This window comes from Scleropages formosus, chromosome 8 (genome assembly GCF_900964775.1).
Source record: "Scleropages formosus chromosome 8, fSclFor1.1, whole genome shotgun sequence".
NCBI lineage: Eukaryota > Metazoa > Chordata > Actinopteri > Osteoglossiformes > Osteoglossidae > Scleropages > Scleropages formosus.
In genome coordinates this window covers 13644825-13672771 of record NC_041813.1, presented here as the reverse complement: position 1 = coordinate 13672771, position 27947 = coordinate 13644825, and the positions used below count along the sequence as shown (strand labels likewise).

The window sequence follows — 27947 nt, the reverse complement described above, 5'->3', positions numbered from 1 at the left end:
CGCCCCCAAACTGGCCATGAGCCCGTACTGATCGACCGAGTGGACGCGCGTAGTTTCAGTGGGAGAACTGCACACATTGGTAATGTGTGTGATTATGTCTATATTTGTGGCATAGCCGTTTGTAATAATACACTACAGAGGGGCTCGCTGTCACTCGGTGCTGAAGTTGACGAAGGCCACACGAGTCAGCATGACGCGGGAAGAGGACCTCGTGCGGATCGCGAAGAAACTGGACAAGATGGTGTCTAGAAATAACACGGTGAGCACAGGGCATTCTCTGCGTGTGTCAAACAGCTGCCCCGTTCACAACTCAGGAACAGGACTGTCTTTCAGCTCTTCAAATGGCGAATTTCCACCTAAATGCAGCATCTGTCCAATTTGGCAAATCTTGACATGTCTCTGTGTGTTTCAGATAGACGCATCCGTGTGCGGATGTGTGACATGTCGTGTGTCTGACAGTGGCGTGCGTGTGTGTGTGTGTATATATTTTATATATATATATATATAATCCCCGGTGGCCACTATAAAAGCACTTTATTGTAGCCATTAGTCGACTCTGTTCTTTGATGTTTGTATTAGCTTGTCTTAAGCTGTGTCACTGCGTGAGAAGAGTGCGCTATAAAAATAAATTGAATTGAATTGCATTATATAATTTGTGTTACTGAGACACTGTGTGTGTGAGTGAGTTAGTGAGTAGCACATGTTGAACAGGTGTTGTGCAACCAATACAGAACTGCAACTCTCCACTACCTGCCTGGCCAGTGACAGCTTTTTCACTCCACTACACAGTAAGATCCATATAATGTAACTCTTCACATTCTGTTGAAGATAAATAAACTATATACATTGTTTTTGCTGCTGAACAAAATGCTAATGGAAACTGGGAGGATAAACTGATGCAACAGGTGAACTGATGAACAAGGTAAATTAGTGAATAGGTAAACTGCTGCAAGCTTGCACTCTTAGTTAAGTCAAAAAAGACAAACACACGTTGAACATTTTACTAAAACCTACGATAAGCAAATTGAAAGCCCTTATACATGTCTTTTTGCTATAAATGACTACTCTGCTGACATGCTGTAATTTATTTTTCAGACAAACTTTGGTATAGGATATGCTGATGATTTACTTGCAATAATCATTAAATTCACTTCAATATATTTTTACAAAGCATGTTTTTCATCAGAGTGGCACGGAGTGCTGAACGAAATAACTATGAGTGACCCAGTATTACTGGGTTTGATAATTAACAGATATATATTCTTTTTTAAGATGAATGGGAACCCAATGCAGTGATTTAAGAACCAGTGTGATATGATTGTACTTCCTAGTTCTTGTAACAGTTCTGGTAGCATCACTTTTATATTAGTTGTAACCTGGATATACTCTGATACAGACAGCCCAATAACAGAGCATCACAGTAGTCAAACCTACCAGTGGCTGCTCATCCCTCCTGGGCATTTTATTGTGGAGACGGGGACAAGTGTGGATATCTATAAAAAAAATGAGATGATGTACAATTGTCCTGACAGAACTGTAATCTACTGAAGCTGAATTTGTTCAATAGGCCCGATACATATATTCTTATAATGAAATATAATCTTCTTTTGACCAACATTCGGTTTGGGTGCTATTTTAATCTTTAATTTTTTTTTAAATGTTTTTTTCCATGATTGTCATACATTAAAGCTTATAATGAAAGTTTATTGGTATTTTAACTTTGTAAATTACGTTGACATTGCAGATACATTACATTTACATTTATTTATTTGGCAGACACTTTTCTCCAAAATGACTTGCAATGAATACTATGTAGTGTTATCAGCCCACACACCTTATTCACCACTTGTTCACTACTTACAATGGGCCACTCATCCATATACCTTGCTCGTGCTACTGTAATTATTGCAGCACATGTTGCAGTTAAGTATCCTTATTTAGGATGCTGTCTCAGAACGTAGTGTTCAAGTTGCCATCACCTTTTTTGGTAAAAATGAATAGTTCAATTAGTTCAATTTATAGCTTTATCCAAAACATGTCACAATGTTAGGTAATCAACTTTATGATATTCCCATGTTATACATAATGCCCTTTTTTACTGTTTTTATGCATGGTAAGTATCTTGGTAGGTATTACAGGAAGATGGAGAAATGGGAACCTTCAAACTGCACATCAAGCAGTCAAAATGCCAAAAAACTGTGTGACTACTGATTTATGCCAAAAGCTGCAGTTACTAAATTGAACTTTTGTTTGCAGTTTTAATGACGTTCATATGCTAAGAGGGAATCTTCTCCTGTGTACTGGAACAATTAGTGAAATGTTATAAAATTTAAAGTAAAACTACAGAAGTCTCTTTGTAGAATGTAAGGGGAACTAAAGAGGTATTGTGGGGCAACAGGTAGGTCCATTAGTTTTTCATATGTTTGTGTGACCTTTCTAGGAAGGTGCTCTAGATCTACTGAAGGAACTGAAGGGATTCAACATGACTCTGAAGCTGCTACAGGTACATCTGCTCAGCCTTGACCATCCTGGGAGGGCAGCCTGTGAACAAGGGCCACATACTTTATATAGAAGACCAGTGCTTTCTTTCTCAGTTTTCTGGAACAGCTCTACTAGCTGTTAGCTCTACCAGCATGTAACCTCTCATCTTAGAATAAAGTGCACTAAACCTTTTGACATTTTATACCAATTATGAAGTACCCCGATCCTGAACTTATGAAACAGTTAGAATCTTGTATTTCTAAGGGGGGTCAGCACTTTGTGTAAGTATTTAGAGCCATTGCCTTACACTCAAAGGTTCCAGGTTCAAATTCTACCCGTTACACTCCTATTTTTTCAAACTTATGCCTGGATGTGGAAATATAGGTGATATTTGTTCTAAAAAGAAACAATTGAAAAAGAGAAACAATGCGAATACAATTAGAAATAAATGGAAAATGTTTGTAACTTTAAAAATCCTTAACTCTGATGTTTGTAACATGAAGTCCCAGTGTACAATAACTTACAAAAGGTACTCAGATTCTGCAAATGTTTTAAATGTTGTTTGATTACAAATGAAGCAGTCGTATCTTTGTCCACTTTCTATTTTTCTTGCAATCTTACATCCTCAGAAACCATATTTCAGTTTTGACCTTTAAAATATCTGGAGAGAAATATTCTTGGTTTTAAATATTTCGTCTTTGAATACATGATGATAGTTACAATACTAAATTGATGAAGATCTGTCATTCGTAATCCAGCAACATTTCAAATGGTGATAAGGTCTGAATACATTTACAAGGCAGTATATCAAGGTTTGTGGTCATTAAAAAAATCTTAGAAGAAATTCTTTAATGTCTTAATGTTTGCTGTGATTATGGATACCAGTTGTCATAGGTATGATAAGTATAAAGTATTCAGCTGTTTAGGTGTTACTTTGGTACATTAAGTATAGCAGAACTGAAACTGCAAGTTGTACAGATACAATTAACTTGGCAGAGTGGAAACATGAAGAAAAGGCACAGCTTGTTCTGCTTTGCATGCTCAAACCTTAAATCCTGTGAAATAACATGAAGTATGCGTCACTGTATAATAGTTCTGTAAATGGCTCATTTATATCGAAAGATATATGGTGGGACAAGCGGTTCAGAAAATTGTGTGTGTGTGTATGTGTGGAATTTGCAGCAGGCAACATGAGGGGCAAAGGCATGTGCAGTAGGTGTGATGAACAAAAAAAGCTTTATTAATAGTCTATGTGGGATGTGGCCCCTGTAAACCATAATATAAAACAACAAACTCCAACTGAGGCACCAAAAATAGAACAAATAACCAGTTCCACACCCAGGCCAGCTCCACAAAAGCCCTCAGGCTTCCTGCCAGCAATCCCTAAAAGTCTCCTTGCAGTCCACACACCAGCTGCGTATAAATCCTTACAGATTCGATGCGGGAGCTGTTCATCACAGTAAATTCTGCCCCTTGCAGTGGCTGGAAAGAGAAAAAGAATGTAATATACAAATAAACAACAGTAGTAATTCAACTGATGAACAACTTGGATGTCACTTTACATCACAGCTTCGTGTAGCACTTATATTTTATACAGGGCTGTCTAGTGTTTTTCATCTTTCGCTAAATTGCTATGCAGTTATTGACATGTCTGAATGTTAACTCTCTCAATGTGAGAATTTTAAACTTTTGAGTGAATTTCTTTTTGAACATGCACAGACTTTAATTTGCCAGTTCAGGTCTAATAAATGTGTGAACTCAACTTAGATTGTCAAATAAACACCTTCGAAGAATGAAGGACTAGTTCTTGGAAATTATTATCTAATGAAAGCCAGTTTTATACACAACTACGCTGAAGTGACTTAATTTTTTAGTTGTACTATACCACAGTATAACTTGTATTTCTTATTCTTTTGTTTGCCTCTTGTCTATTTTAGTGAATATGCCTCATTTCAACTACAATTTGCAGCACCCATTTCAAATCCATCTTTGTTACTGTGTCCTGGCCTCATGCTCTTGTCATTTTATGTGTGGCTTATCAAGGATACAAGGATCGGCATGTCTGTGAATGGAATCAGGAAGCATTGCACAGACGAGGAGGTCATCACCCTGGCGAAAATCCTAATCAAGAACTGGAAAAAGCTTTTGGGTAGGATGTAAGCCAAGATGAAAGGATCGCTTTGCTCCAGAAAAATTCACAGCATACGAACAACTGTACATTTTTCTTGAGTTCACCTCAGTTTTGGTTTGCTGTCTACTGACCGAGCAGAAAGTAAAGGATGTAAAATAAGCACAGAAGTAGTAAACCTAGTGGATTCCCCTTGCCTTCCAGAATCAACTCATTCACAGAAGACAGACAGGCCAGGTGATAAGAACAGGAGAGACCCCAGCAAAGCCACTGCTGGAAAGGATGAAGGACTAGTACTCAGGCCATCATCGGAGAAAAAGTTAAGGTAGGCTACTGGATAAGAGTTGAGAGCACAAGAAGAGCATATTATTCAATTATTATACAAACTGATATTGCTTTCCTGTAGATGATCTGAATCGATAATGAAATTTGTTTTTGTATGCAACTAGGTGTTGTTATGGCCTTAGAATCCCATGTCTGTGACACAATTTTACTACTACGTCAATGACAATATGTCAGATAAGTCTTTTGTTTCTCCTGTAAGTCACAGAAAGCTGTCGGCTGAAACTAAACCCATGTCAAACACTGAGAAGAAACAAATGGGTGAAAACAGAAGAGAACAAACAGACGAGCACATGAAAAAATACAAACACGTGGGAAAACACAAAAAAAACCATGAGAGGTGAGACTCCTTATTCTGTCAAGACCTTCATTCCTCTGTTTCTGACAGACTGATTTTAACGGCGTTCCTCTGAGGGTTTTTTTCTTGTGTAATTCGGGAAAGCAGAACTGGATCCTGGTTTTCTTCCCCCCTTCCTCCTCAAATTCATTAGCTAGTTCCTCCCAGGCATCTACCGGTTAAACTAAAGAAGGAGAGATCAGGGTTCAAGGGTACTTCATTTTTATTGGATTTGACTTAATCCAGTGTGCTGCTTTGCATTGATATCACCATACATGAACTGGGGTCCTGACAAACCTCCAAACCAGGGTCCAAACAAACCCCTTGGACAAAACCCCCTGCCTTGAAACACAAAGTAGGACAAACTCTTCTTAATTAAATAATAATAATAATAAAAAAAAAAAAAAAAACCTGTTTTTTTTTTTTTGTTTGTTTTTGCTTCTTGATGCAATTTAATACCGTTGTAACTGGAAGAAAAATATAAATTAAGTAATTTAATACTGAAGTAATCCTGGAAAATATTACAATCTTTCTTTGTGTTGGTTTGTTTCTGAATGGCGTAGGACACAGTATCAGGTGGTAGTAAAGGAAATTTAAATAAACCTTAGCACTCAATGATGTTTTTAATGTTGCTTTTTTCAAAGATATGATATTGTGTTCTTTTAATTATGCTTTTTAATTATTTTTAATTATGCTCCAAAATAATTTTGTTGTAAAACAATGAGCTTTAAATTTATAATGCAAGTGTTAATGTATGCTACAATACAATACTTATAATGCCTTCCTTATTGCAGTCTCATTATATAATAGATGTAGTCTTCTAAAATTCAGAGAAATGTTCATACACTACAAATAATAAGAAAAATAAAAATTTTGCTAATTATTTTTCCTACGGGGGTATTGTCTTAGTGGGTTTTGTCCTATACTCACATAAACCAGTTGAAAATGTCCCTTTGTGCTGATTTTTCAGCATCATGCATGATTGAAAAGAGCTCCTTGATTTTGTGATGGCAGCATGCATGCTGCTATGGAATTATTTTAAGAACATTACCTGTTTTAGTAAGGTCATGACTTCTCTTGGAGTTCATTGATATTGAGAAAGAGCAGTCACAGGATTTTTTTTTTTTTAATCACTTCCATCCATCCATCCATTCATCTTCTGTCCCCTGCAACTTCCTCCAGCTCGACCTGGGGGATTCCCAGGCCAACTGTGAGATATAATCCTTCCAGCGGGTCCTGGGCCGACCTTGGGGCCTCCTCCCAGTTGGCCGTGCCTGGTATACCTCCAAAGGGAGGCACCCAGGGGGCATCCTTATCAGATGCCCAGACCACCTCAACTGGCTCCTCTCAATGTGAAGGAGTAGCGGCTCTACTCTGAGCTCTTCCCGGATGTCCGAACTCCTCACCCTGTCACGGAGATTGAGTCCCAGCACCCTGCGGAGAAAGCTCATTTCGGCCGCTTGTATCCGCGATCTTATTCTTTCGGTCATCGCCTAGAGTTGATGATCATAAGTGAAGGTAGGGACGTAGATTGACTGGTAAATGGAGAGCTTCGCCTTATGGCTCAGCTCCTCCTTCACCACTACAGTACGACGACCGCATTATTGCTGCCGCTGCTCCCAGACTGTGGCCGATTTCATGCTCCCTTCTTCCCTCACTTGTGAACAAGACCCCAAGATACTTGAATTCCTCCACCTGGGGCAAAAACTCTCCCCTTACCTGGAGGGGGCATACCATCCTTTTCCGTGAGAGAACCACGGACTCAGACTTTGAGGTACTGATCCTCATCACCACCGCTTCACACTTGGCTGCAAACCGTTCCAGTGCGTGCTGGAGGCAGCCATGTGACGGTGCCAAAAGGACAAAATCATCTGCAAAAAGCAGAGGTGTCACCTTCCGACTCCCACACAGAATGCCCTCCTGACCTCGACTGCGCCTTGATATCCTGTCCATGAAAACCACAAACAGGAGTGGAGACAAGACACAACCTTGGCGGAGTCCAACACCCACACTGAACAGGCCTGACTTAATGCTGAGTATGCGGACACAGCTTTCGCTCCGTATGTACAAGGACCGAATGGCCCACAGTAGTGGCCCCGGTACCCCATACTCCCGAAGCACCTCCCACTGAATTTCTCAGGGAACACGGTCATAGGCCTTCTCCAAGTCCACAAAACACATGTAGACTGGATTAGCAGATTGCCATGCCCCTTCAATGATCTGTGAGAGGGTAAAAAGCTGGTCCAGTGTTCCACGGCCAGGGCGGAATCCACATTGCTCCTCTTAAATTTAAGGTTCAACTATCGGCCAGAGCCTCCTCTCCAGCACCCTGGCATAGACTTTCCCAGGGAGGCTGAGAAGTGTGATGCCCCGATAGTTAGCACACACTCTCCGGTCCCCTTTCTTAAAGATAGGGACCACCACTCCAGTTTGCCAATCTAGTGGCACTGTCCCCGAGGTCCATGCAACATTGCAGAGGCGTGTCAGCCATGACAGCCCTGCAACATCCACGGCCTTAGGCATTTCCGGGCGGATCTCATCCACCCCCGGTGCTTTGCCACTGTGGAGTTTACCAACTACCTCAGTGACTTCCACCAGGGAAATGGACTCTGACAGCCCGAAAGCCTCCGGTCCTGACTCCTGTAAGGGAGGCATATCACTCGGGTTTAAGAGTTCTTCAAAGTGCTCCTTCCACCTCCCGACAATGTCCTCATCAGAGCTCAGAGTTTCTCCACTCCTGCTAAACACAGCCTGAGCGAAACTCCTCCGACCCCTTCTGAGCTGCCGGATGGTTCTCCAGAACCTCTTTGAAGCCGACCGATAGTCGTTTTCCATGGCCTCTCCAAACTCCTCTCATGCCCGGGATTTTCGCCTGGCAGTACCTGTCCGCTGAGTCAGGAGTCCCCAGAGCCCACCAGGCCCTAAAGGCCTCCTTCTTCAGCTTGACGGCTTCCCTCACCACCAGTGTCCACCAGCGGGTTCTCGCGTTGCCTCCCTGGCTGGCACCAACAAGGTTTTGGCCACAGTTGTGCCTGGCTGCTTCCACAATGGAGGTTTGAACAGGGTTCATTCCGACTCCATATCCCCTACCTCCTCCAGGACATGGGAGAAGCTCTCCCGGAGGTGTGAGTTAAAATCATTCCGGACAAGGTCCTCTGACAGTCGTTCCCAGCACACCCTCATTAAACGTCTGGGCCTACCGGGTCTGTCCATCAGTTTTCCCCGCCATCTGATCCAACTCACTACCAGATGGTGATCAGTTGACAGCTCAGCACCTCTCTTCACCTGAGTGTCCAGAACATGTGGCCTCAAGTCAGAAGAAACGACTACAAAGTCGATCATTGACCTTTGGCCCAAGCAGCTCTGGTACCAAGTACACTTATGAGCATCCTTGTGTTCGAACATGGTGTTTGTTATGGACAAACCATGACTAGCACAGAAGTCCAATAACGTTTCACCATTCGGGTTCAGATCGGGCAGACCGTTCTTCCCAATCACCTCCCCGCCAGATTTCCCAGTCATTGCCAACGTGAGCGTTGAAGTCCCCCAGCAGAACTATGGAGTCTGTAGGTTGGGCCCTGTCCAGAACCCCTCCCACCTTCTCCAAGAAGGCCAAATACTCTGAATTGCTGTTTGGTGCATAAGCACACACAACAGTCAAGGTTTTCCTCTCTGCGACCCTAAGTCGCATTGAGGCAACCCTCTCGTCCACCGGGGCAAACTCCAACTGTATGGCAGCCAGCCGGGGGCTTGTGAGTATCCCCACACCCGCCCGGCGTCTCTCTCTTCGTGCAACTCCTGAGTAGGAGAGGGACCACCCCTTATTGAGGAGTTTGGTTCCAGAGCCAACACTGTGAGTGGAGGTGAGCCCAACTATATCTGGTTGGTATTTCTCAACCTCCCACACCAGTTCCGGCTCCTTCCCCCCAAGTGAGGTGACATTCCACGTACCAAGAGCCAGTTTTCATCGTGAGGGGCCGTGGACGCCATGCACCACCCCGCCCCCTCCCGCCGCCAGGTATCGCTGCGATGATGCAAAACAGTGCATATTCTTTCAGTTGTATTATTTTACAAACATCACTTTGCCTCAACACATGGAAATAATACACAGCTGATATGAACTTCCAAGACACATTACAAGGTATTTGTTATGAATCAGATCAGTTCTGCTTTGGAGCAGTTGAGAAGTACTGGTTCCTCACAACTCTTGGGTTCTGGATATAGATCTGGATTCAAACCCAGCTCTATGTGAAGTTTCCCCATATTAACATGGGCACAGTGCTTTTCTCAGACAGTCCAAAGGCAGGTGAACTGGTGACCCTAAATTGCACTTGGTGTGCATATGTATGAGTAGATGAGAATGTGTAAAATTGCCTTGTGATGAATGGGTGTTGCTTCCAGGATTGTACCCCACAAATGTTGTGTGCTTCCAGAGTAAGCTCTGACTTTGTATTGGACAAGTAGTTAATGATAATGAAAGACTAAAGTCACAGCCAGGAAGAAAGGCCACTGGAACAAATGGAATTGCTGCAGAAATTCTATTACCAACAGGAAGGATCAGTCAAGTTGCTAAAGAGTTTATGCTTGCAAATTTGAAAAAAGTCACTTTAAATGACAAAACCAAAGAAAGGAGTGTGCAAATAGTGATGTTGAAGGTCAATCAAAATTGACTGTATCCACACATGGAAAAAATAATTTCCCCATTCAAGGTGGAATCTGAAAAGGATGACAAGTAGAGGTGAGCTGCTGAAGAAGTAAGAAAAGGTTGCCTTTTTAACTACTGCATTCAACACATTATATGCAAAGTCAGAATAGAAGAAGAGAAACGTGAATTCAAAATTGAAAAAATCACTAGTTTTCAACATGCTGACAGGACCACGGTAATGACAGAATAAAGTGCTGTTTAAAATCCTCTTTAAAATCCTGTTTGAAAAGGCAATATGGAGAGTGAAATTAACTATGATTAAATCTCCTAAAAATTAGAATCATCAAAACCTGCACAGCAGCAAACTTTAAAAGTGATCTTGTAGGATCAGTGATCAACTGCAAAGGATCTAGTGGTCAAGACATACACCAAAGCTACAAGATCTGAAAATGGCCTTCAAATATACCGTTTCCATAAGAATGAAGATGAGAATTGTTAAAGCACTTGCTGCAGTGGTGTTTTTCCAATAAAAACCACATGGATCTGTAAGATGGACACTGTAGCAGCAGTGAGCTAGCAGACTATTGTGCTGAAGGAAATTTTAAGGATACCATAGACAGCCAAAATAATTCTTGGATCAAATCACACCAGAAACTCACTGGAAGCTCAGAACACCAAGATTATCATGCATCATGCTAATTTGATTGTTACATGCTGATACGGTCATACAGAAAACAAACTTTGTTGCCACTAAAGGGGGTTCTGCAAGCTGCTGAATCATGGGGTGCACTTTGTCACACATGGCTTGTGAATGTTAACTTATTTTTAGTTAAACAGTGACAAAGAAAATTCTGTTGTGTGTTGAATTTGTTTGCTTTTACGACTTGGTGAGGACTAGATGAAGGGTAGTTGTAGTGCTGCTTGGAAGTCTGTGAACCCTATAGGGATAGCTATTCTTGCATAAAATTTTAAAATAAATTTTTTAAAAATAAATAAATTATTGCTTTGCACACCTGATTCTACTTACATCCTTGGTTTAGCTAGTGTAACTTGGGGTTCACTTAGTTTTGTACCTGCACCACTTTCGTTTTTATATCACAAACACGATTTCCTTAAAACTCAGGCATGGTATTGGTAATTATGCACCTATTATATCGGATGAGAAAGATTGCTTCTGATTAGATAATGATTTTGTGTTAAAACTAAAGGACACAAGGGGTTCACATACTCTGAAGCAGGACTGTATGTCCTAATATGTAAAACCATAAAGCTGAAACATTCTTTTCATATCACGTTATGCAGTGTGGTTGGTATACCAGTGGTCCCTCCTTCTCATGATAACTAATTTGCTGTGTTAAAATTTGAAAGCTTTTTGCAGTTGACCCAGTTAATCCAAATTAAACCAAGACAAATGACATTCCATTAATTGCCACTGATAATGCCTATCAGCATGATCTGCTTATTTTTTCCTCATTGTCTTTTTATGATTCAGGAATATTGCAGTGTGCAAGAACAGCTGATACTCCTTATTTGTAAACCCATTGTGCTTGAGACCTTAAGGAGGTCTGTTGAGATACTTAACAATTCTGCTACAGAATTATTAAGAGAATCACCACAGCTACAGAATCTGGTTTAAAAGATTGCAGTGATGAAAATGACACTGTATTATTTGTGTATATTTTCGATGGGCAGCGGGAACTAAGTGGTATGACATTTATTTCCGATCCCTGTAATTACCAATAATTAAAATAAACTCAACATAATATCTGGCTTTGCCAAGCCAGCAAAATGCTTGCTTTAGTGAGTGTGCATGTTACCAGGTTTTTTTTAATTATTTAGGAAGAAAGTTCCTGATCCAAGCGTTCCTATTCCTCCTCTCCCTGTTCACTCTCCCAACTCGCCTAAACGGCCATCAGCGGAACACAAGAAAGAGAGGTCAGGAATTGGCCTATGCATGCACTGTGTTCGTGTTCAGTTAATAATGGTGAAAGATGCTTTGCTTTAATGTTTTTTACCATGATATGAGCATTATCCATTACATGATCCATATCAGTGAGTAGAAATAAGGAAAAGTAGCAGTTTTATAGTGGCCTACATATTGAATGTAAAATGTAGTCAGTGGGTATGTTCTTCCTTGGACAAGCGAGAACCAAAGTGCCAAAGGAGACATATGGTCATTCTGAAAAATTTAATGTGTTAAATTTGAACTGTGTAATTTGCTATAGCTGTGTCTGCTATATGTATTTCACATACATGTGTCATGGCTGTTACTTTGTTTATTTTGCTGTCGTATTATAAGTAAACAAGGTGAAGAAAATCCTGTTACATGTGCTTGCTTTGGCAGCACACAAACAATTTTTTAATACTCATAAAAGCAGGTACAGTACTGTGCAAATGTCTTAGGCACTTAGATGTTTCACAAAAATACTTGTTTTGGACGGTCATTTAATGTCTTCTGCATTAGTGTCAATGAGAAAGACTGTATTTTAGATTTCCAAGCATTGCGTTTGCAGAAAGTTACAGTATTGCAGTAAGGATTTTGTTTGTCATTAAAGAAAGTGTACACACATACACACACGCGCGCACACACACACACTGTCTGAGACCACTTGTCCTGAGCGGGGTTGTGGCGAGCCTAACCCAGTAACACAGGACGCAAGGCTAGAAGGGGAGGGGACACACCCAGGATGGGACGCCAGTCCATCACAAGGCACTTCAAGCAGGAGTCGACCTCTAGATCTGCCAGAGAACGGAATCCAGCCAAGCCCACTGCGACTCTGCCTGGGACAAGCGTTTGTTGATGATGGATGGTTACTTAGCTTCGTAGGAAGTTGAGTAATTAAGAACATCATTTTTGGAAGCATTCTCACTTTACAGCCTTTTCCCCCAACCAAGTGCCTAAAACTTTTGCACAGTACTGTATTTTGATATATTGCATATATTAGGGGGTGCGGTGGCGCAGTGGGTTGGACCGCAGTCCTACTCTCCGGTGGGTCTGGGGTTCGAGTCCTGCTTGGGGTGCCTTGTGACGGACTGGCGTCCCGTCCTGGGTGCGTCCCCTTCCCCCTCCGGCCTTACGCCCTGTGTTGCCGGGTAGGCTCCGGTTCCCCGTGACCCCGTAAGGGACAAGCGGTTCTGAAAATGTGTGTGTGTGTGTGTGTGTGTGTGTTTAAATAGAATTGCAATTACAAATTGGATTTACTGTTTGTGGTAATTATTTTTATTTGCTATATAAGTTGAACAGGTCTCTCCATAGATCTGACATGATTACAGAAAAGGGAAAATCAAGGTGATGACAAGCTGGCATGAATGTTGGAGGTTCCATCCTGGCCTCCCCTGTCTGCGTGAAACCCGTGTTTATATGGAATGTTTGTATGGCATGTGTTTATATGGAATCCTTCTGGATTCACCACGTACATGTTCAGTTAAACTGGCATCATTTCTAAATTGACCTAGGTGTGTGACTGTGTAAGTGAAGGCATAAATGTTAGCCCCTGGCGACAGGCTACCACACTATTTGTTCCTTTTGCTTTCTGAAATCAGTTCAGATCACCCTGTTTGAATAGTTTATAGTTAATGAATTTATAGATAAATGGAATGATAGAATTTTTGGCCAAGGGGATAATTTCTCACTAAGTTCAGAGTTGACATATTTCCTGTGTATTATGTTTCACTTAGGAAAATTGCTCTAGACCCCAACCTGCCTGTTCCTCCTCTTGCTCTCCACCTTCATCCTCTACCCCTTCCCAGACGACCATCAGTGGCAAGCAAGAATGAGAGGTCTGGCCTGACATGAGCTGCGGTGTCCTTTGATGCATTAACGACCTTATAACTTTAGCCTTCACATTTTGTGAGCTCAAGTATAAGTGTAAGCACTGCATTATGATGAAACACTGTAACTATCCGTGAATAAGCTTCAACATTAGATTCTCTTGCTTGTAGAAAGGAGATGACAGATTTTAAAAAGATTTTCCTAAAGCAACTGTCTCAGGATTCCAAAAACGAAAGGTTTGGGACAAAAAGACTTATTCACTTATTTATAACCTTACAACTTCTGTTTTGGCCCTCAGGGACCCCAGCTTTTGCATATTCTGTAGATCTTTTCATGTATATTCTTGGTTTTTTGTTTTTGAGCCAGAACTTTGACATTTGGGGGTGTTTTTGTATTTATTTTTGTGATATATTTTAATAACTTTGTGTTTTATTCAAAAAAGCATGTAGCAACTTTCATTAGTAGATTTTGGCTCAGTATTTACTGTGAAGTGGAACATTTCTGTTCTGTTATACAGTTTTATGCTATTGTAGTGTAGCGTGTCCTGAGCATGGGCCCTGTTTGATATGGTCTTGATTAAGTCTTGAGTCTTGATTAATCCCACTTTGAATGAAATCTGTACTGTCAGTTTCTGGTTACGGCAGGGACACTTCTGGAAGTGCTGAAACTATTTCCTGTTTCCAGAGAAGACCATACAGATCACAGACTGCCAAAACAGCCATGTGTGGAAACCAAAGATGTGGAGAAAAACTTAGATTAAAGCCTTTCTAGTTCACATAATCTGCCAGTTTTTTTGTTCTGGTATAGAGATTATTGTGTACCAATTTTTTTTTTTTTTTTTTTTTTTTAATAAAAAAACCTGTTTTTAGCATTAGAACACACTTTTAAGATTAAGTAGTTATTGGTTATTTTACATTTAAGAATTATTTTACATTTCTCTAACACAAATGCATATCTTGCTGCTGCCAGTTACGTTAAATTTGAACATACAGTATGTTTCTCCAGTAGTTACTTTTCTCAAAAAAATGTCTTATTCCAGGAAAAACTCCCCAGATTCAAAAGTTTTGCCTCCTAAGCGACCCAGTCAGGATGCCAGAAAAGACAGGTGTGCTATGGATGTGTGCATTTGTGTGCAGTGATCATCATGTAATACATTGTAGTTTCCCTGGAAGAAGCATTTTGCAGTGAAACAAGTTTGACTAACTTTTGACCTGTCTTTTGATTAAAAAACGTGAGACGTTTAGACTTTTTTTTTTGTTTATCTGCATCTAAGGTGCCATCTACTTCCAGTTTACTGGTGCAACTTTGCACAATGCTTCCCTCCCTATGCAGCTATAACTGCTCCTATAAAACCCTGCTTTCTATTTTTGTTGCAGAAAGGAATCTATGGACTCCAAGACTGCTCAGGCCATGAAGCGACATGTGACAGAATGTAAATCTGAGAGGTACAAACTGCTCATATTTATAGTTCTACATCATTTGCACAGAACAAAGTAAGCTTCCCCCAAACTTGCCAAAGGTATACTTTTACTGCAAGGGTCATGCTACCAGTACCATCGAGTGTAAGTTGTCATAAACACATATGTCTGCAAAGTAAAACTGTAGTATGTTTATTTCCAAGGATGTGTGTACATGCTACAGAAGAAACTTGTAAAGAATGTGCAAAACAAGTAAATAATAAACTAATTTTTTGCCTTACTGCATACACTTGTTCATCAGCTTACAAACACAATTGAGACCGGAGGTCCATTTGAAACTCAATTTCATATCCAATGTAACAAAATCCAACATTGGTTTTACGAGGTTCACAAGTAGTAAATGTTTCATAATATCCCTCAATTTATTTGCTAATTAGGTTCTTAGAAACCTTAGGTAAAGAAAGCTACAGTAAATACAGCAAATACCCTGTAAAACTCATTTTATTTTTTTTTATTCAACTTCAACAACATTAAAATTGAAACCATAGGGGGGGTGCAGTGGCGCAGTGGGCTGGACCACAGTCCTGCTCTCTGGTGGGTCTGGGGTTTGAGTCCCGCTTGGGGTGCCTTGCGGCGGACTGGCGTCCCGTCCTGGGTGTGTCCCCTTCCCCCTCTGGCCTTACTCCCTGTGTTGCCGGGTAGGCTCCGGTTCCCCGTGACCCCGTATGGGACAAGCGGTTCTGAAAGTGTGTGTGTGTGTGTGTGTGTGTGTGTGTGTGTAAAATTGAAACCATGTTAAAAAATCTCTAATTTCCACAACCTCCTAAGCAGGCATGACAGTGTCCAATTAATCCCATTTGCATGTCCAACACTCTTTAACTTCTGGCCACTTTCAGCTTTCTTTATTGTATGAACAATCAAGAAAAGTTTCTAAAAAAGTCTGTAAAAATTAGTTTCTGTAAAATTCTTGGATAAAGCTGTTATATATTAAAAAATCTTTGATTTTCATTTAAAATGATTGGGAAAAAAACACTGTCTGTAAATGGGGGGGGGGGGCATGGCACGTTCAGCCGGTGCCTGCTGTATGGCGTATCTGGGGTTTGAGCCCTGCTTGGGGTGCCTTGCGATGGACTGGCATCCCGTCCTGGGTGTATCCCCTTTGGCCTTGTGCTCTGTGTTGCTGGGTTAGGCTCTGGCTCGCCGCAACCCTGCTCGGGACAAGCGGTTGTTGTCAATGGATGGATGAATGGATATCTGTAAATGTAACATTAACAGTTAAATGCTGTTTTGTTTTGAGTGCATTTTACTGCCTAACAACTGGATGTGGAAATGCAAGTTGCTTTTACAGTATTTTGCAAAAGACATCGTCATAAAACACAACAGTGAGGAAAGTAAATAAATAATCTGTTAAATGTTTCTGTGTTTGAAAATTTGGAAGTGAAATGTTTTTAACACAAGGAGCAAGTGTAAAAGGTTAAAAAGTAAAAATTAGACTGACAATCCAGAATGAAATGTTGCTATACAGCGAACATAAGAGCAGCATAGGACTTAGAGTAAGCAATCATAGGAATTAAATAAAAGAAAATAAATTAATTAATTAAGAGTAACAACACTGTATAGACAAAGCACAATTATTACAAAAAGCAAGGTTAAGAACACAGTCAGATATTTAGAGAAAAATCATGAGTAACACAGAAGAGATGTTTTGACAGTTCCAAGATAGGAAATGAAGAAATGGGTAATTCAAATGAATGTGGGCAGTCACAAGGCAGGGAGCATACTTTATGTTGAGCAGAAGGTCATTTTACAGCTTAGGAGCTGGAAGAAAGAATAAACAATCCTTTCTCATTGGCTTGGGTAGAGGAGGTACAGAGAAGGCAGGTGGAAGTGGAGCAGAGATTACAGCAAAGGCAGCAAGGATAGATGAATATCTGAAGATACTGTGTAGCTAAGCCATGCAGGGACCTGCTCATAAAGCATGAGGATTATAAGGTAGATCATTGCAGGAATGGGAAACAGTGGAGAGACAAGACCAGAAAAGCTCTTTTGCCATAGCCCATCACATCAACCCCTCCTGTGGTCATTTTCTCAGAGGAGACTCAGCTGACACGAAGAATGGCAGTTGCCAACCTGCAAAGAAGCTCTCATATGACAGGTGTGAAGAACATCTCCACACACAGACTGCTATCCAGCATGACCTGTCTTTGTATTGTGAAGTACAGTATACAATTAGTGTTAACATATTAGCAACCTGTCCCACATCTGTGTAAATGTATGGGCAGCAAGTAGAGTAAGGTAGGGCGGGTCTTGAAGGGGACATGCAAGTAAAGACTTCCTGTTTGCTCCTCAGGAGGGACTCTCAAGATCCTCAGTCCCTGAATGCTGGGCTCCTACAACCAAAGCCTTCTACTGACAGCCGTGATCGGTAGGCCTCTACATTGAACGCGTGCTTTTAGAGAGTAATAGGTACACCCCCAAGATTTATCAGTTTTTAAAATGTAAGAAATGGCAATGATAGAACACAAATACTGCCTTTACGTGGCTCCACCTGCTGTTATTATAGTTCCCCTGCAGTGAGAGGTATGGAGCAACCGTGTGGCAGTTGGCCAGGTACAGTGACAGCTGGCAGGTATCCCAGTTCTCTGCAGTAGCATTCGAGTTGTGCACCACAAACATCTCTGCTAATAGCCGATTGAGTGACAGCAGCGATAAGCTGTTAATACCAAGCAGGCCTATGCAGGTATTAGGCTCGAGAGGGCAGGCTTAGAACTGGTTGGGGTGTCTGACTCTATCTCATACCTTCAGAGTGGGATTGCACCAGTGCCTTAGTATGCAACCAGCGGTTTGGGGTTTCTTTGTCTGCAGTGCAGTAGGGGATATAGGATATTGCACTATATTGCTTGTGAGCACCTTATAAGGTCACTGCATTGCACACTAACGATGAGGGTGTAATCACATGCTCGCACGCCGATTATGTGCTGATTACGGGAGTCTGCCATGGAGGTGGAGTATAGATGATTTTTCTGACACTGATTGCCATGCTATCTAATTTACAGTAATGAGCCCACACACCTTATTCACCAAGGTGACTTACACTGTTAGATATGCTACTTACAATGGGTCATTCGTTCATACATCAATAGAACACACTCTCTCTGTCACTCATACACTATGGGTGAACCTGAACAGCATGTCTTTGGATTGTGGGAGGAAACCGGCATGCAAACTCCACACAGACTGAGCGAGGATCAAATGCATGTCCTCTCACACAGGTGCTGTGAAACTGTGCCACCGTGCTGTCCTACAACCTCCCTACAGTTAGTACATCTTTATGGGAAGACAGAAGATGCTGTCAGTTCTCACACACACACACACACACACACACACACACACACACACACACACACACACACTGTCTGAAACCGCTTGTCCTGAGCGGAGTCATGGCAAACCAGAGTCTAACCCGGCAACACAGGGTGTAAGGCTGGAGGGGGAGGGGAACACACCCAGGACGGGACACCTGTTCATCACAAGGCACCCCAAGCAGGACTCGAACCCCAGACCCACCAAAGAGCAGGTCCCGGCCAAGTCCGCTGCGCCCCCCCCCTTGCTCTCAGTTGTGGACATAATATTATATTATGTGTGCCAGTAGTTTTATTGCTACTGTCTGTACTGGAATTTATAATCCTTACAACATGTTGATGGATGCTTGAACTCCTGTTTCTGTTTTGGTAGGGGTAATTGCAAGTCTAAGCCTGAGACCCCAAGGACCCCCACCTCCCCGACCAGCCCCATCTCTCCCTCTTTTAACCCCACAGGAGGGATACTGCCCTCCCATCTGCTGACTGGGGACTCAGTTAGGGACAAATGCATTGAGATGCTGGCCACTGCATTGCGCACTAACGGTGAGGGTATAATCACATGCTTGCACAATGACATACACTCGTGTGTGCACACAGATATGAATGCAGGTGGTCCTTGACTTATGACGGGGCTTGATTCCGACAACTTTACCATAAGATGACTTTAATTCAAATTGTAAATCCCCTTATGTTTTACATAAACCATAAGGACATATAAACAATTAATATACATGACCACTTTGTTGTATAAAAGTTGTACAGCACAGGATTGTAGTCATATTTTCATGCTGCACTATTGTTTTCAGTTTAATTTCTAATTCTGTTTTCAATCACTTTTTCTTTTCATCACTACCAGAACACCCACTTTTTCACTTGCTTGTCATTTTGAATACATTTACATTCATTTACATTTATTTATTTAGCAGACACTTTTCTCCAAAGCGACTTCCAACAAACTCTATGTAGTGTTCTCAGCACCAACACACTTTATTCACCAAGATGACTATAAATAGTAATCTTAAGAGAATCTCAAATTAAAAGGCTTGCAAACAAAATGCAATTGCTGTTAATCACCAAAACATTGTCAGAGATCCAACCAGTTAGAAACATGGTTCCTTGTAGTAGCACAGTCAGCCCATGTTAGCGCACAGCTGATGGAGTGGTTGTCCTGAGACGTTGAGACTCAAAATAATGTAGTGAATTTGACACAATGACTGTTGTAACACGTTGTAAGTCGAGGACCACCTGTCCCACTGAAAGGAACATGTAGGAGAATGACTGGTGTAGTTTACATATCAGCATAATTTGTCAGTACAACCAGTGTTAGAAACAGGGTTCCTTGTGGTAGCACAGTCAGCCCATGTTACCGCACAGCTGATGGAGTGGTTGTCCTTAGACGTTGAGACTCAAAAATAATGTAGTGAATTTGACGCAGTGACTTGTAACACATGCTGTAAGTCGAGTATCACCTGTACCACTGAAAGGAACATGTAGGAGAATGACTGGTGTAGTTTACATACCAGCGTAATTTGTCAGTACAACCAGTATTAGAAACAGGGTTCCTTGTGGTAGCATGGCCAGCTCATGTTACCGCACAGCTGATGGAGTGGTCATCCTTAGATGCTGGGACTCAAAAATAATATTTAGTGAGGCTGACGCGATGGTAGAAGTAGCACATGTTGTAAATTGAGGACCACCTCTACACTGAAAGTAACCAGTAGGAGAATGACTGGTGTAGCTTACGTAGCGTAATGTGTCCTGTATAAATTAACTTTTGAAATAAAACATATTTAATACATTATCATTCGTTATATTTTTAGCAAGTCATATGTTTTTACATGCGACATACTAAAAATTGTAAACTTGCTTACTAACAATGATAAATGTGGGGACACTACTCTCCAAGTACTTCAGATTTTTCCTAGATAAGGAATGCTCACTTTGTGTTTGCGTGAAAATATGACACAGGTTAAAGTCTGCCACTTCTATATCCAGATGACTATATGGACTTCGGCACAAACTGTGACTCCATGGCAGCGGAGATTGAAGATCATATCCTTCTGTGTTTCTGCTGGTTTCTCATGTTCTTGTCTTCTGCTGAAATGTATGGTCTGTGTACCATTCAGTGTGCACTGCCTGAATGACCTTTTCCTCCCATACTGTAAAAATATAAATAAAAATATAAATAAATAAAATGTACATGCCACATTCCTGTAATCCATACATAGTCCATCCATCCATCCATCCATCTTCCTCCGCTATCCGGGGCCGGGTCGCGGGGGCAGCAGTCCGAGCAGAGTCTCCCAGACTTCCCTCTCCCCGCACACCTCCTCCAGTTCCCCTGGGGAAACCCCAAGGCGTTCCCAGGCCAGCCGGGAGACATAGTCTCTCCAACGTGTCCTGGGTCTGCCCTGAGGCCTTCTCCCAGTGGGACATGCCCGGAACACCTCACCAGGGAGGCGTCCAGGAGGCATCTGGAACAGATGCCCGAGCCACCTCAACTGGCTCCTCTCGATGCGGAGGAGTAGCGGCTCTACTCCGAGCTCCTCCCGGGTGACTGAGCTCCTCACCCTATCTCTAAGGGTGCGACCAGCCACTCTGCGGAGGAAACTCATTCTTTCGGTCATGATCCAGAGCTCAAGACCATAGGTGAGGGTAGGAACGTAGATTGACCGGTAAATTGAGAGCTTCAATGGCTCAGCTCTCTCTTCACCACAACAGACCGGTACAATGACCGCATTACTGCGGACGCCGCACCGATCCGTCTGTCAACCTGCCGCTCCATTTTTCCCTCACTCGTGAGCAAGACCCCGAGATACTTTAACTCCTGCACTTGAGGGAGTGGATCCCCCCCTAACCCGGAGGGGGCAATCCACCTTTTTCCGACTGAGAACCATGGTCTCGGATTTGGAGGTGCTGATTCTCATCCCCGCCGCTTCGCACTCGGCTGCAAACCTCCCCAGTGCACGCTGCAAGTCTTGATTTGATGAAGCCAACAGGACCACATCGTCCGCAAAAAGCAGAGACGAGATCCTGCAGCCACCAAAACAGACACCCTCCGTTCCCTGGCTGCGCCTAGAAATTCTGTCCATGAAGATAATGAACAGAATCGGTGACAAAGGGCAGCCCTGGCGGAGTCCAACATGCACCGGGAACAGGTCTGGCTTACTGCCGGCAATGCGAACCAAGCTCCTGCTCCGGTCATACAGGGAACGAACAACTCGTAGCAGCAAGCCCCGAACCCCATAATCCCGAAGTACCCCCCACAGGATGCCACGAGGGACACGGTCGAATGCCTTCTCCAGGTCCACAAAACACATATGGACTGGTTGGGCAAACTCCCACGAACCCTCCAACACCCTAGTGAGGGTATAGAGCTGGTCCAGTGTTCCACGGCCAGGGCGAAAACCGCATTGCTCCTCCTGAATCCGAGTTCGACTATCGGTCGGATTCTCCTTTCCAGTACCCTGGCATAGACTTTCCCAGGGAGGCTAAGGAGTGTGATCCCCCTATAGTTGGAACGCAATCTCCGGTCCCCCTTCTTCAAAAGAGGGACCACCACCCCGGTCTGCCAGTCCAGAGGCACCGTTCCCGAACTCCACGCGATGTTGCAGAGGCGTGTGTCAGCCAAGACAGCCCCACAACATCCAGAGACTTGAGAAACTCGGGGTGGATCTCATCCACCCCTGGAGCCTTGCCACTGAGGAGTTTTTTGACTACATCAGCAACTTCAGCCAGGATAATGGACGAGTTCCCCTCCGAGTCCCCAGCCTCAGCTTCCTCTACGGAAGGCGTGTCGGAGGGATTAAGGAGATCCTCAAAGTACTCCTTCCATCGCCTGAGGACATCCTCAGCTGAGGTCAGCAACGCACCACTTCCACTGTAAACAGTGTTTGTGGAACACCGCTTCCCCCTTCTAAGTCGCCGGACGGTTTGCCAGAATCTCTTTGAGGCCGACCGAAAGTCTTCTTCCATGGCCTCACCGAACTCCTGCCAGGCCCGAGTTTTTGCCGCAGCGGCTACCAGAGCCGCGTTCCGTTTGGCCTGTCGGTACCCGTCAGCTGCTTCAGGGGTCCCATGAGCCAGCCAGGCCCGATAGAACTCCTTCTTCAGCTTGACGGCATCCCTTACCTCCGGTTTCCACCACCGTGTTTGGGGATTGCCGCCGCGACAGGCGCCGGAGACCTTATGGCCGCAGCTCCGAACCGCTGCCCTGACAATGGAGTTGACAGCTCAGCCCCTCTCTTCACCCGAGTGTCCAAGACATATGGCCGAAGATCAGAAGAAACGACTACAAAGTCGATCATCGACCTCCGACCTAGGGTGTCCTGATGCCAAGTGCACTGATGGACACCCTTATGCATGAACATGGTGTTTGTTATGGATAAACCGTGACTAGCACAGAAATCCAATAACAACTCACCGCTCGGGTTCAGATCAGGGAGGCCGTTCCTCCCAATCACGCCCCTCCAGGTGTCACTGTCGCTGCCCACGTGGGCGTTAAAGTCCCCCAGTAGAACGACAGAGTCCCCAGTGGGAGCGCTTTCCAGCACGCCCTCCAGGGACTCCAAAAAGGCCGGGTACTCTGCACTGCCGCTAGGCACATAAGCACAAACGACAGTGAGAGACCGTTCCCTGACCCGAAGGCGTAGGGAGATGACCCTCTCATTCACCGGGGTAGGCTCCAACACATGGCAGCTAAACTGGGGGGCTAATAATAAGCCCACACCCGCCTGCTGCCTCTCACCCTGGGCAACGCCAGAATAGTGGAGAGTCCACCCTTGGTCGAGAAGAGTGGTTCCAGAACCCTAGCTGTGAGTGGAAGTGAGCCTGACTATATCTAGACGGTATCTCTCAACCTCCCGCACCAGCTCAGGCTCCTTCCCCGCCAGTGAGGTGACATTCCAAGTCCCAAAAACCAGAGTTGGCGCCCGAGGTTTGGGTCGGCCAGGCACTCTGCCCCGACCACCGCCCAAATCACAATGCACCGGCCCCATTATGGTCTCTCCAGCAGGTGGTGAGCCCACCGAAGAGCGGCTCCACGTCATGGCTTCGGGCTGAGCCCGGCCAGGCCCCGTGGGCATAGACCTGCCCGCCAGGCGCTCGCATGCGAGCCCCCCCAGGCCTGGCTCCAGGGTGGGGCCCTGGTGACCCCATACCGGGCAGGGTAAACGAAAGCCTTGGTTTTAGTTTCTTCATAAGGGGCTTTTGAACCGCACTTTGTTTCGTCTGTCATCCAGGACCTGTTTCCCATGGGAGACCCTACCAGGGGCATATAGCCCCAGGCAAAATAGCTCCTGGAGTCATTCAGGCACTCAAACCCCTCCACCACCTTTTCACAGAGGGGTCCATATGTAGTATTAATCCAAATAGCCTTTTTTTTAAATGACTCAGATTTAGGCCACTTGACCCCTGCATGAAGCATAAGTATCCTTATTTTGTACACACAACAAAATTGTTGGACACTGATAAAATTAACACACAAGTCAGTGTTTTTACTTGAATTGATGAAAATTATTCTTGGACTGGGACATTTTTTTAAAATTTTTCTGTCTTGTGTGTTTTTAGTCAAGGCAGTTGCTCTAGAGCAGCTCTGGCCTCTCTGTATGCAAAGCATATTAATAGATATGAATAATTGTACAGTACCTTAGCACTACTTGTCCATACATATCTACCAGGAGATGAGGTCCACGGACATGAAGTACAAGAACCGTGTGCGCAGCCGCATCAGCAACCTTAAGGACCCCAAAAACCCTGGGCTTCGCAAGAACGTCCTGGCAGGAGTTATAGAGCTGTGCCGCATTGCCAGCATGACTGCTGAGGTGGTATATTCCTGGGGTGGCTGGGTCAGAAGGGGATTATGGGGAATGTTATCTTTATTTTTTTCTCTCAGTCATTAAACTTAATATGTTTTCAAATGAGAACTGTGTATCATCATATTTATATATGACAATGATGTATACAATGATGTGACAGTCCTTGGGTTCCTGTGTTCATGTTGTCCCTCATACTCTTACTTGGATTGTGTAATATTTCATGTCAATATTTTGGACATGTCAATCAGTACAGGAGATGGCCAGTGATGAGCTGAAGCAGCTGAGGAATGTGCTAACACAGGAAGCCATCCGGGAGCACCAGATGGCCAAGACTGGGGGCACCACCACGGACCTGCTGCAGTGTGCAAAGTGCAAGAAGAAGAACTGTACCTACAATCAGGTGCGGCCCCTGTGCACAGTCTTTCTCTCAGGATGTGGCAGGGTGCAGGGCAGCCCCAAGCTTATGCTTGGGTTCCTTATAATTTCATCTGCACATTTGTATATACACTGAGGCAAGAATAAAGGCAGTCCCAGTCCCTCTCTGTGTTTCTGGCCATTAGCTGTTTAGGTTTAACTTGTTTAGCTAATAAATCTGTTGCATTTATACCTCTATGAGTAGCTTTGTCATTTAAATTGCATCTGTCGTCACAGACATTCTCCATTGGGCGAAAATTCTGAGCAAATTCAATTGTCCCTTACCAGGTGTCTGACATATGGTTGGAAATGTTGGCTGACAGCCTGGGTGTCCTTTGTTGCCTGCACAGGTGCAGACACGTAGCGCTGATGAGCCCATGACCACCTTTGTGCTGTGCAACGAGTGTGGGAATCGCTGGAAGGTAAGGCCATAATCACCACAGAACAAGGTTTCAGAACTTTCTTTGAGAAATACTCCTAAATTATTTTCCATGACATTATGGATTAATAATGTGATATGTAACAAAGGTTTTGCACTGTACACTCACCGGCCACTTTATTAGGTACACCTTGCTAGTACCGGGTTGGACCCCCTTTTGCCTTCAGAACTGCCTTAATTCTTTGTAGCATAGATTCAACAAGGTGTTGAAAACATTCCTCAGACATTGTGGTTCATACTGACATGATAGCATTACCCAGTTGCTGCAGATTTGTCGGCTGCACATCCATGATGCAAATCTCCTGTTCAACCATATCCCAAAGGTGCTTTATTGGGTTGAGATCTGGTGACTGTAGAGGCCATTTGAGTATAGCAAACTCATTGTCATGTTCAAGAAACCAGTTTGAGATGATTTGGGCTTTGTGACATGGTGCGTTATCCTGCTGGAAGTAGCCATCAGAAGATGGGTACACTGTGGTCATAAAGGGATGGACATGGTCAGCAACAATACTCAGGTAGGCTGTGGCATTTAAATGACGTTCAGTTGGTACTAAGGGGCCGAAAGTGTGCCAAGAAAATATCCCCCACATCATTACACCACCACCACCAGCCTGAACCGTTGATACAAGGCAGGATGGCTCAATGCTTTCATGTTGTTTACACCAAATTCTGACCCTACCATCTGAATGTCGCAGCAAAAATTGACTCATCAGACCAGGCAACGTTTTTCCCAATCTTCTATTGTCCAGTTTTGGTGAGCCTGTGCAAATTGTATCCTCAGTTTCCTGTTCTTAGTTGACAGGAGTGGCACCCGGTGTGGTCTTCTGCTGCTGTAGCCCATCTGCTTCAAGGTTTGACGTGTTATGCATTCAGAGATGCTCTTCTGCATACCTTGGTTATAAGGAGTGGTTATTTGGGTTACTGTTGCCTTTCTATCAGCTCAAACCAGTCTGGCCACTCTCCTCTGGCATCAACAAGGCATTTTCACCCACAGAATTGCCGCTCACTGGATATTTTCTCTTTTTCTGACCATTCTCTGTTAACCCTTGTGGTAGGAGAAATAAACAAACACTCCAGACAATCAGACAGAAACTTAATGCTTTATTATCGAATGCATGCACACAGGTGAGCCTCTCTATCAGAGTCACATACCTTAGCATCTAAGCAAGCAGATATTTATACAGCTCTTGTCACGCACACCAGGCAGGGCCCCCTTCCTTTAGACAAAACAACCAAATCTGCTTCTCCCCTCTTCTCAAGGAGAGCAGGAAGCAGCCCTCCCCGTGAGGACAGTTTCACAATACAGCTATAGTTCTTAGGGAACCTTCCTATATCACTCTGACCTGTCTTCTTCCTTCCTTGCACATACATATATTCTTTAAGCAGCTGCATAGGCATGAACACAGACTTAGTTTGACGCAATCCATAATCACAGAGGAACATATGCTGGGTCACAGTGACCTTGCACAATAGTTTCAATACAAGCAAAATAACTGGAACAAAGATCACAAATTAAAATTTTCATTCCACACCATAGAGATGGTTGTTTGTGAAAATCCCAGTAGATCAGCAGTTTCTGAAATACTCAGAGCAGCCTGTCTGGCACCAACAACCATGCCATGTTCAAAGTCACTTAAATCACCTTTCTTCCCCATTCTGATGCTCAGTTTGAACTTCAGCAGATCGTCTTGACTATGTCTACATGCCTAAACGCACTGAGGTGCTGCCATGTGATTGGCTGATTAGATATTTGCATTAATGAGCAGTTGAACAGGTATACCTAATAAAGTGACCCATGAGTGTATTTCAACCAGTCTTGTGGACCCAATTATTGTGTCAGTTATGGGTTGTTATTCCTGCCTGTTTTTACTTTGGCTTTCCAGTAGGAAAAAGTACTTTTTTATTCAGTGTGATCTATTTCATTCTTTTTCAGTTCTGCTGATGAAAAACCAGATTACCAACCACAAGTCTAATCTAATGACGAATTTTTCTCAGTTGATATTTTTGGTTTACCATGGAGAGGGTAAATGATGACACTGTGTGATTTTTACAGTAATAGTATTAATTCATACATGGTTTTAAAACATTTTTATCATTACTGCATGTAATCTGCTAGATCTGAAACTTGGATTTTTTTTGTATAGAATCAAGGGGAAAATTAATATTTTTAATCTTTCAGTTCATTAAAGCAGGTTACACAGAGTAAATCAGTAGAATGAACATTTTTCAAAATGGCAAAGTTTAGACATTTCTTAGTTTATTTCTTTAAACTATACTCTAATTTCTCAAAAGGAATTTCTGCCATGTCAGTGACTTTTAACACATTACAAAATGGGTGTTATGGCTTGATTCATATCAAGAAAATGGGTGGTTTGAATCACAGAATTAAACTCAGATCCAGAGTTATGGAAGGCCATTCAAATAGTTGTAGTTTCTAAAAGGATAATCTCTGTTGCAGGACTAATAATACAACACAGACAAAGGATTCAAGAGTAATCAGACCACAAATGTAAATACAATAAAATTAAAAAAAAAAAAAAAAAAAACATTTAAATAAATACCTTTTATATTATTAAGTTTTTTTCTGTCAAGTTCCTATTCCAAGTATCATTATTTTTGCCATTGAATGTAAAGTTTTTTCAGTACACTTGCTCCTCGCATTACAAACAATTAAGTTGCGAATTTTCACACATACAAACATTTATCTAGTTTGTTCACGTTTAACTCTTATTTTCTTCTCTTATTGAGGACACACATAGAACAATCACAAATGTGTGCTTATGAACATTCTTT

General features: G+C 43.0%; 1 protein-coding gene across 8 annotated transcripts; it reads left to right on the top strand.

The window, feature by feature from the left end:
- tcea3 (transcription elongation factor A (SII), 3) lies at positions 1-27656 on the top strand. Of its 8 annotated transcripts, XR_001966240.1 has the most exons (18): positions 1-259; positions 2441-2503; positions 4525-4630; positions 4814-4934; positions 5154-5291; positions 11773-11868; positions 13612-13713; positions 14745-14810; positions 15082-15150; positions 17216-17278; positions 17474-17548; positions 18859-19028; positions 20481-20537; positions 24153-24307; positions 24555-24701; positions 25066-25137; positions 27088-27177; positions 27613-27656. XR_001966240.1 is itself a non-coding variant. In XM_018754825.1 (17 exons), exons 1-17 carry the CDS (start codon positions 191-193, stop codon positions 27094-27096), a joined length of 1578 nt encoding a protein of 525 aa, XP_018610341.1. In that variant the 5' UTR covers positions 1-190; the 3' UTR covers positions 27097-27302. The 8 variants fall into 8 exon arrangements, 7 of the variants coding, with proteins under 7 accessions (XP_018610341.1, XP_018610340.1, XP_018610345.1 ...); XM_018754825.1 differs by lacking the exon at positions 27613-27656 and having other exon boundaries at positions 27088-27302; XM_018754824.1 differs by lacking the exons at positions 27088-27177; positions 27613-27656 and having other exon boundaries at positions 25066-25302.
- Positions 27657-27947: the final 291 nt, after the last annotated feature.

What these genes read in the sequence shown, in the direction of transcription:
- tcea3 (XM_018754824.1), top strand. Translation starts at nt 191, where the DNA reads ATGACGCGGGAAGAGGACCTCGTGCGGATCGCGAAGAAACTGGACAAG. An exon ending in TGGTGTCTAGAAATAACACG is followed by an intron (nt 260 to 2,440) that starts GTGAGCACAGGG and finishes TGACCTTTCTAG; the next exon opens with GAAGGTGCTCTAGATCTACT. An exon ending in TCATCGGAGAAAAAGTTAAG is followed by an intron (nt 4,935 to 5,153) that starts GTAGGCTACTGG and finishes TTCTCCTGTAAG; the next exon opens with TCACAGAAAGCTGTCGGCTG.